This window comes from Thunnus thynnus, chromosome 21 (genome assembly GCF_963924715.1).
Source record: "Thunnus thynnus chromosome 21, fThuThy2.1, whole genome shotgun sequence".
NCBI lineage: Eukaryota > Metazoa > Chordata > Actinopteri > Scombriformes > Scombridae > Thunnus > Thunnus thynnus.
The window spans coordinates 15,170,720-15,180,745 of record NC_089537.1 but is presented as its reverse complement, the minus strand read 5'-3'; the positions used below and the strand labels follow the sequence as shown (position 1 = coordinate 15,180,745).

The following is a 10,026-nucleotide window of genomic DNA, read 5'->3' as shown; positions in this document are numbered from 1 at the left end:
TTTTTAAAAAAAAACATTTATTGTTATTTTTTTTTACGTTAATTGTGTAGAGGCGTGTACTTCATTCACAAAATAGGAACAGTAAAATTAATCAGACAAGAAAAATATATATGTAGTCTTTTTCTTACATTATCAATATATATATATATATACACACACATTGTAAAATAGGACATTGTAACAAAAAACAAACCAAAAGGTAGCAATAAGCAAGTTATGATAGGCTACATCTGCATTGTGAAAACAGATGTAAAATATTCTGTAAGTCTTTAAAAAAAGAAAGAAATTAGACAATTTTTCAGATCCTTCCTCCGTTTTCACTGTAGTTTTTATGGCTTCATTTATAAAGTTGAGACAGACCAGAGTAAAGCAAATTGAGAACATGATACACCTAGCTATACTTCTATATTTGAAAAAACCCCCAATGTCTGTTTTAACACCATAATCCCTGTCATCATGGTAAAACATGTTTACAGTGGTTAGGCGCCATGCTTTTGAGCATTAGTCAGACGTTATGTGTGTACACACATGTAAAAAATATCATGGCTGCACAGAAGCATTTCTCCCAAGACGACAATATTACAAAAAAAACACTCAGTTAAGCATTACAAAATACACACGCGCACTTTAGTCTCGAGGCCAAACAGCCCAGAGAGAGAGAGAGAGAGAGAGAGAGAGAATAGAGGCAATTTATAAAACAAGACAGGTCCAATGTTTCAGAATCAGTGGCCAGAAGTAATGAGCAGAACGAGCCAGGCTCCTTATAGATGGTATAGAATATATATCTTTTTTTTTTTCTTTTATTAAATGTTGAAATGTGAGGTTTAGAAAAGATCTGACAGTAATTTCATCTGTTGCTTTGAGATCAAACCACAGTGTGACTCTGACGCTGAGCCCATCATGAGCTTACTTACAAATATCCTCCAATCACTGGTTTGTACAGAGTAATTATAAATACACTTGGGCTCAAAAAGGTTAAACATGATCGGAAGGATAAAACGTAAACGCAAAAGTCCGCTTCATCGTTCCACCGAAACGTCCTCACTGTCCCGTCTGTGTACATTCAGCACAACTGTGACAACGATTACTGAGAAATACACCGTACAACAACACCACTACTCACTCTGTACAATAGAAACAGCTGTAAACTTGTACATCACCAGAGTCGTCTGGGATATAGTTTAATAAGAGACTCATCCAGCAACAGTCGCAGGGATGTGATCAGAGAGACATCAGGATTTTTTTGTGGAATTAGGTCCGTCTCCCTCCAATGTGAGTCAGAAAGTTGCATATCACTAACAAAATTCATAGGAGATTATGTAACTCATTCCTGAACTGGTTATATTTGGTTGTTCTCATGAAAAATGTTTCGAATAATAATCACGAATAACTGTTTCTCTGGTGCATTCAGAATTGTTCAGACACTTCGTCAGTCCCTCTGAGTCACTATCATATCCCAAATGTTCAGCACGGACATAAGACAATTCACTTAAGGCTCCTTTAACAGTTGGAGGTCACAACACTGAGCCGATTTCCAAACACATACATGTATAGCGTAGACAAGGTGAGCAGAAGCTGAATTCAACACCTCTATTTTTAAATTTTTTTTTTTTAATTTTTTACTTTTTTTTTTTTTTTTTAAACTGAAGATCAGTTGGGTTCAATTCACTTTCTTTTCAAATGAATTATGGTTTTTGGAGTTATTACAGGAAAATAATGCATATTAATTACTTGTTATGAAAAATATTTAATTCTGAAGAAAACCGCACCTGCAAATCAGACTGAAAGTGAATTGAGCCCTGAGCCGGAAAACTCTGCATCTCAATGAGGGCAGATGACAGGAGCCTTGTCGCCACCTGCTGGACCAGCACTGGCATCTCAAGGACATCGTGACCCACTACAGGCAGGAAGGACAGATAAACCTTGTATAAAATATTGCGCCTGAACGACTGGTAAATATAATTTGGTTATGATGACATTGGCCAGTGAGGTTAAGATAAAGCTAGGATGTTGTAAACACTTCAGGTTCAGAGGTCAGAGCTCCTGACAGGTCAGCCCTTATTTGGCAATGAATGTTGGTGACTTTAGTAAAAGGTTGAAGCGCTGAGCTGTAGAAAAAAAAACAACAACAACAAAAAAACAGGCTGTAGACACTGGGCTGATGGAAATACTAAGAATAATCACTGATCAGGTAGTGAAGGATACTGCATATTGCACTGTGTGAAATGCATCTCCCAGGTCAAACTGTCAGAATATAAGCAGCACGTTTTAACACAAGTTGGCCACAAAAACACATAAAGCTGATTATTTTAGTTTGTTAGCTGTTTTAAAAAAAACCCTGCCACTTCAACTGTTACATATATTCACACACACACGCACGCTCGCACACACACGCACACTACACCACACCATAAATCACATGATCCTCCAATATCCATTATACCTGGGATGCTTTTTGGACATGATAAAAAGCAGCACCTTGTTTGATGGACATTGATAATCTACAAAGTGCAAATGCGCCACCTTGTGCTCTGATATCCAAAATGCCATCCAAACCCCAAGCTACAGTCTTCCCTGTTTTGCACTGGTTCAGTCCACTGAGCCATGCAATAGAGTCCTCTGTGATACAGCCTGGGTGTATTCAAAAAAAAAAAAAGAAAGAAAAAAAAGGTGCAGGCCGTACATGCGCTCCGACATGATGTTAAAAAACAAAAAAACAAACAAAAATAAGGCCATCTCCGCGGGATGTACTGCTTGCCTTTCTATAAAACCACGAGAGAGAAATGTTCAAAGACAAACATACTGCTCCAGCTTGTGCCCCTGCTCTTCACTGCAGCTTTGTGCCTATCCTAATGAGTCCTGGTGCACCCAGGAAGCTTTTGGCACAAATAAAAGTTTACTCATTAAAAAAAAACACCAAAAGTAGCTCCTATTCCCTCCAAGATGCTTGGATGTTGTCCTTCATTTTTAATAAATGCTCTGGTTGTGAGAAAAAGAAAAAAAAAAAAAGTATACAGTTGAATGTGCGACTGTTAGCTTGTGTCTGAGTGTGAGTGTGTGTGTGTGTGTGTGTGTGTGTGTTGGTGTGAGAGGGAACAAGCTTGTGTGACATGTCCTATAGGGGCATGTGTGAGATTTGCTAATGACACTGCATGCGAAAAATGCCAATGCCGTAGATGCGTTGCTGTACGGTGACGGGCAAAAGGAATGCATTTCCATAGTTACTCTGAATGGATCTGTGGGGATGGGGTTGCACTGGGAGACTGTTTCCATGGTGACGAACTAAACTGTTGCGTTGCTTAAGGCATCATATTAGATGACTGAGGAGTTTCTCCTGTGACAGGGAAGAAAAGAGAGCAAACAAAACAAAGATAATTAGGTAAATTACTGGTGATTACACTGCTGCTTCCAATTTACTCTAAATAAGTGTTCATAATTGACATAATTATGCAACGCGACACATCCAGGTGAAAAATCTGACATGTGCACGCAAAAGTATGACTGCTAAATGGCATACACGGATCATCGGGTCAGAATTGGGGTTCGCTTTTGTTCACCTGGTTAGGACTCGCTCTCCATGGAGATTGTAATGGTTTCACTTCCAGCTGTGAAGACAAACAGACAATGCAGTAAGGTGAAAGATGCCAGACAGCGAGTGGTTAATGTTAATTCTGTCTATGAAATATTGATATCATCCCTGGTGGAGCTCACCTGATTTGAGGGTGTTATTAGCCGGATGGTCTCCGATGTTGTTGGCACGCTGGTCGTTGCTCAGGAGGTGGTTCTGTGACTCGCTGAGCGGGCTCGCTGGGACGTCGGCAGCACTGGTGCACAACAAATAAAAAAAGGAATGAACTGTGTGTCATTGCCCCTTCCCAAACATGAATCTTTTTTAGAGCCTCATGTCAAATAATATGGCTTTTTCTGCATTGATTGATCACCTTTTATTGGGCTCTGGATTCAGGGTCACTGTGGCCTGCTCTGGGTCAACATTGACCAGCCGTGTGGGGAACGTCAGACCATCTCCCTGACTGTAGTAAACAAGAGATGAAGTCAATAAGTAGCAGGGATCCAGTTTTTTTGACACCATTATAAGAGCCTGTCCATCTACTCTGTTCGATTCTAAGTTTGTCTCTTTTACCTGGTGAAGACAGGCAGCAGCCAGTACTTCTCCTGGTCTCCAAACACCTGAGTGATATTCTTACGGAAACCCAGAGAGAAGCCGTTCTTATCGGAGCCTGTCCTGAAGACCGGCGCTCTGAACGCCTCTGAGAAAGTGAGAAGAATGGAGAGACAGGATGGACAGAGAGAGAGAGAGAGAGATGATTAAACAAACATCAATGAAGAGAAAATAAAAGGTTGGACTGAAAATAAGAATCTGAGAGCATAGATGAGAAGGAATTATTCTCAGATCCAGTAAAAATATATATTCAATGATTTTTAATGATTTACTAACTTTGAGTTATCATCATTTGCAAGTACACAAAAAAACGGGTTCATGTTTTTGACAGAAATTACAAAAAAACTTGTTGAATGTGTGTGTGTTACCTATAGTGGACCTGTTCTTCCCTACAAGCCACAGGTGGTAGCTGAAAAGGGACAGAATACTGATGCAGAACATGGCCGCCACAAAAAATAGAAACAAGACATGGAATTTGGCATGATTGTCTGGCAGCTCGTTCTGGGAAGAGGAGAGAGAGAAAGAGGGAGAGAGAGAGAGAGAGAGAGAAATCAATAACAAATTCACACTCATTTATGGAAAGAGAGGAAAAGAAAGACAAAAACGGAGCGATAGAGAGAAATAAGAAGAGTGTCATGTGAACAGCACTGCATGCACATCACGACGAAAACCATGGCAACGATGGTGAGGCACTGCAACACCAAAGGCTTTGGAGGGTGGCTGGGTTACCTTTGGGCAGTTCTCTGCCGATTTCCTCCGGCAAAGCTTTAGTACAAACAGAAACAAGACTGGTTAGCAACACCAGGAGAGAACAAGCAGGTGGGGAGGGGAGCGGGGACTATAAAAAAAACAAAAAAAAAAAATCAGGAGGCAAATATGAGTCAAGGCCAAGTTAGGGGGAAAAAAAAATGAAAGGAAGAGAGTGGGTGAATGCACAACGTGTGCCCAGAATGGAGGAAACAAAGGGATGAAAGAGGAAGATGAGAGGAAACTGAAGTGGAGTGGAGAAAGGAGAGAAAATACACACACACACAAAAAAAAAAGAGAGGAGGTGTTTGCGGCCGCATGAGTGGCGTGACTGATGATTCTGATAGTGGAGAGGGAGATCAGAGAACAATGAATCAGTGTGCGAGAACTGGGGATAACAAAAGGGGAAACAGAGAGGGGAGGGGGGGGGGGGGGGGGGTTCAGTGGGTGAAGGGTGAGAGAGGACAGAGAAAACAGAGGAGAGCTCAGCACCATGCACAGCCAACTCAGAGGATGCTCGCCGAGGCCTGCATCCTCTCTACAACCACACAGACACACACTCTCATCCACTACTACACTGAGTGGAAGTGAGCAGACTGTGTAGCCGGGACCACCACATCTGCGTGTCGTTACTCACTGTCCAGAACTTTATGAAATATTGCAGCACGGTGGCTGCAATGAACAAACAGTAGACCAGCGAGTAGGCTAGGAAGAGGATGAAAAACTTGTAGTTGGAGAATCCCACACAGTTGTTCACCCTGAAGACACACGAAAACAGAAAGGTCAGATTTGACATCATGACCTCTGAGTAGAAACCTTATCAACATGAACTTTAAAAAGCTGGAGGCTTTGTTTGAATATTAAGGTTATACCAAGTTGATAGTTTGCTTTCTTTGGCTCCAAAGTGAATTATGTTGCTTTCTTTTTCCTCACTGGGAAACTGGACACTGGCTTTTGGCAAACTTTACTTAACATGAGTAATTGTGCATATTTTGTGGACTATTTTCAGCTGATGATTCAGTGCGCTAGCCAGTAGTGTTGCATGGTATACCAATACTAGAGAGGTATCGCAAAACCCTGCCGTTAAAACCGGACTATACCCCATTTTATTAGTACTGGTACTAAGAGTGACATTGTTTTAATAAGAGTGCAGCAATCTGTTCCACTCCTTGCAGGCATAGTGGGCATGTCAACAGTTTTTTATTTTTTTTCTCTCATATGCACGCTGCAGCTTTCATGGTGACATAATGAGAGGCATGGCTGCATGTAATTTTGCTATTGTGACAACACTACTAGCCAGTATGTTCATCATAATGAAGAGGTTTGGCTCACTTATGTGTAAGGTAAGAACAGATGAAAATAGCTAAATGAGCATCACTTCAGAAAGCAGCTTTCAAGTGTGAAGAACTGCTGTCTATCAGAAACAGAATCATCTCCCGAAGGAGCTGCTACAAATATGCTTGGTATGATGTGTGACCCATCCTAACTTAGCGGAGTAAAAGCAAGAGTAAGGTGTGAGTTGTGTTTATCAGGTCTTACATACCAGGGACAATGGTGGTCCATCTTTAGCACGCACCTGCCATACACAGCGAGAGATAGAGAAGACAGGTTAAACATGACAGAAAAGATTTCCATTATTTGAGAGAGAAATAAAATATAAAAAAGGAGACTTTCTTACATGTCACATGCAGAGCAGTGATGACACCGGTCTGGCTTGATAACTTGACAGCGGTCACAGTAACGGATTGCTGCAGCGTGTTAACAAAATAGTATCTCATTCTTAAGTAGTCCAAACAGGCAGAAAGATGGACAAATGCACACACACACTCAAAAATTCACATTTGGGGGACACACAGACGTACCTCCAGCTCCTGTGCGGGTGTACAGAGGCAGACTGGTGGCGGCTCTCCACAGGATTTCTTGCTGGGACTCTGGCCTCTCTTCCTTCTCATAACGCTCCTTCTCAGCCTTGGGCAGGCAGAACTGGAGTACAAAAAGGAAAGTTTAAAAAGAAATGTGTACATCAAGTTGACGTTTAGGAGATAAGCTTTGGATAATTGGGTTACTGTACCTCTTTGGAGGGGCTGGCGGGCTTGGTGAAGATGGTCTTCCAGTAAGACCATACAAACATGATGAAAGAGAGGTGGAAGAAGATCAGGTAGACAACTGGAGGGAAAAACGAAGCAAAACGTCAAAACCAACAGCACAGTTTGATATGAACACTGACATAAAATACAAGCAAACTACCATTAAAAATTGATTTAAGAAACTGCGGCTGTCACTTAAGATATGCGTACTCCGAAGAAACCCTGCACATCTACATATTTAATTAATGAGAGAGGAAAGCTAATGCTGAGCGCTGTACTGCAAGTAGACTGACCTCAGCACTTTGACAGAGCAAGAGTATGCCAACCTTTTCTTTTTTTTTTTTATTAGCTAAGTCTACAGAGCACATTTCACTGGAGCAAAGAGAGATTATCCTTATAAGTAGCAAACTGGCTCATTTCACTAAACTTCCCTTCATACTGTATCAAATTAAAATGGTTTCACTTACTCTGCTCTCCTATACTGGGGATGGTGACTGCAAGAGACAAAACAAGAGAAAAGAGAAATGTTAAATAATGAAGAAAAACTGTCACTAGTGACACCAGTGAGCATCATGTCATTCATCCATTACTGTATTTGACAGAAAATATACTTTACAAAGTTATGCATTTGTTCAGTAAATTTAAAACAGCAGCTGTTCCAGAGCTTTCAACTGCATCACGGGATCTTCCTCAGCAGATGGAGTTTGCCCAGTTGTTGCAGAATTTCCATTTTTCTGATCACTATAAGGGATTTTTGTCCATCTTTTCAAGAGATTGTTTTAGGGCTGTGACTAATGATTACCTTTTATCTCTAAAATGTCAGAAAACAGCTGAAAAAATGTCTGTTATAATTCCTCTGAGCCAATGGTGACGTCTTCAGATCTCTTGCTTTGTCCGATCACAAATCTGAAGATATTGAGTTTACTGTCATGCATGACACAGCACACATGAATAAGCCATTAATTGATGAATTGCTGCAGTCCGATTGTTTTGTCTATCGTTTACAAGAATCAGCATTCAGTCTCGAATTTTTGGGCCAATACCGGCAAAAAAGAAGTGGTCAGAAAAAAGGAACTCTCTCTGTTTAGCGCAATGTGTGGTGAAGTGTATTGGTCAACTTCTGTTTCTGAGGTCAAGAATCAACTTTCTGTCTAAATGTTAATCTATTTTCTCTTTTTTCCCCCCCTGGTGATACACATGATGCTTTCAGCCCTTTGGACATCTAAAAATCCTTCAGATGAAACAAATGGAGAAAGAAAAGAATAATAACTTTTTGGTTGAGCTACTGATGACTAGAGCTGCAACGATGAGTCAATTAATCTGTTAGTTGTCAGCTATCAAATTAAGTCTTTTTTTTTTTTTTTTTAAGAAAAAATGTCCAAATTCTCTGATTCCAGTTTGTCAAAATGTGAAATTTTTCTGGTTTCTTTAGTCTTGACATGTAGACTGAATAATTTTGGGTTGTGGATAGTTGGTTGGGACAAAACAAGACATCTGAAGACGTCATCTTGGGCTTTGGGAAACAGTGATTTACATTTTTCACCATTTTCTGACATTTTATAGACTAAACAACTTATTGATTAGTTGAGAAAATAATCGACAGATTAATCGATAATGGAAATCATTGTTAGTTGCAGCTCTTCTCATGATTCACATACACACAGAGGCCATATAATCAGAAAGGGAGGGGGATCAGAAATAGATGTTGGCTAATTTTAAAGGGTTAACACGCCCAAAAAGTTGGGTTTAGTCTTTTTGAATGGGGTCTGTTGACACCAAATTTCATCATCTGGGGGGAAAACTCTGATTACAAGTTCAGAAATCCCTGAAATACACACGTTATGCAAAGAATTCACAATAAAATCTAAATTTGTTCCTCAATTTTTAGCTAGAATGCTACATTATCACTCAGTTTAGGGAGCATTTATCTGGTTAACCGGCTAAATGCCGTTTAGTTAGCGTTTTCATTTTCTCCATCCAGACTCCATTCAGCTCGACACAAAAAGACACAGCGACATTTACAGCACGGTGAAAGTTTTCTTTAGTCCAAAACACATCTCTGGTTAAAAATAAGGCGACCCAAAGCGATAATTAGCTGTATCTAGATTTGGACCAACAACCATTGTTGAGCTGCAGTCCGTTTACTTCCTGCTGCCCAACAACAGCTGTGTGTTTGTGTGGACAGCGCAGTGAAAACACCGGCTGTCAAAAAAAGGCTTTAAAGAGACGGCAGGACTTCCACTTACATATACAAAGCTCCACCACATAAGCGTAATACGACCAGCAGACGACCAGCGCGATGAAAATCACAGGTATCCATGCTAAACCCCGTTGACAGCATCTCAGTACGTGTGTGGGCGCCATCTTTCTCCCTCTGCTGGGGGAAAGGGAGTGTCCACCTGTGACGTCACTCGAGCCAAAATGAGACTGGAGGTGGCCCCAGATTTTTCTCCTAATTCTCTCATTAAATAACTCAGTTTATTAAACAATAAAACGCGATGAGCCATTGAAACATTATGGAACTTTTACTCCAGAACCCTCTGACTGAATATGTTTTTATTTTGTGTATATGTATTCTCCTGTTTTTGTTTGTTTTTTAAAATTTTATTTTATGTAACTAAGTCCTTCATATGAATTTATGTTGTTTAAATTATGATTTGTAGGTGCTGCTACTGCTTTACCTGAATGTTTGTATATTATCCTTTTATTAATAAAAAAATAGATGGTCCCAGATTTTAATTTTGAAGATTTTGTGGAAAATATCTATATATATTGAAAGAGAAGTGCTCTGACAAAAATATTAGGAACACACTTATTTGTGTTACTGTCCCATCATCTAGATGTTTTTTGGTCTTCTTTATGGGAGAAAGCATGGAACATTTGTGATAAATACTGTATCAGAAACAAGTTTAAGGAAGTGTCTGTCAAGATACTGCATAGAAAGTACAGAAAGATTCAAACTGGATATTGATTATAAGTGTGATTTTTGTGGACTAGAAAAAGAGAGTATTC

The 10,026-nt window shown here is 40.0% G+C and overlaps 1 protein-coding gene across 3 annotated transcripts; it reads right to left on the bottom strand.

Annotated features, from left to right (window-relative positions):
- LOC137173190 (palmitoyltransferase ZDHHC20-B-like) lies at positions 1 to 9,415 on the bottom strand. Of its 3 annotated transcripts, none has more exons than XM_067577925.1 (14): positions 9,261 to 9,415; positions 7,482 to 7,508; positions 6,999 to 7,093; positions 6,790 to 6,910; positions 6,606 to 6,675; positions 6,471 to 6,503; positions 5,565 to 5,685; positions 4,910 to 4,945; positions 4,549 to 4,681; positions 4,142 to 4,268; positions 3,942 to 4,031; positions 3,712 to 3,824; positions 3,518 to 3,605; positions 1 to 3,334 (listed from the first exon to the last, which is right to left on the bottom strand). In XM_067577925.1, the coding sequence occupies exons 1-13, from the start codon at positions 9,376 to 9,378 to the stop codon at positions 3,562 to 3,564; spliced, it is 1,128 nt and encodes a 375-aa protein (XP_067434026.1). In that variant the 5' UTR covers positions 9,379 to 9,415; the 3' UTR covers positions 1 to 3,334; positions 3,518 to 3,561. The 3 variants fall into 3 exon arrangements, with proteins under 3 accessions (XP_067434026.1, XP_067434025.1, XP_067434027.1); XM_067577924.1 differs by having other exon boundaries at positions 3,558 to 3,605; XM_067577926.1 differs by lacking the exon at positions 4,910 to 4,945 and having other exon boundaries at positions 3,558 to 3,605.
- Between the last annotated feature and the right edge of the window lie 611 nt (positions 9,416 to 10,026).

Bases quoted from the DNA above. Each gene is read 5' to 3' on its own strand.
- LOC137173190 (XM_067577925.1), bottom strand. From the start codon at position 9,378: ATGGCGCCCACACACGTACTGAGATGCTGTCAACGGGGTTTAGCATGG. The intron at 6,676-6,789 runs GTACGTCTGTGT...AACACGCTGCAG, and splicing joins CACCCGCACAGGAGCTGGAG to CAATCCGTTACTGTGACCGC. The intron at 4,682-4,909 runs GTAACCCAGCCA...TCCTCTTCCCAG, and splicing joins CGGCAGAGAACTGCCCAAAG to AACGAGCTGCCAGACAATCA.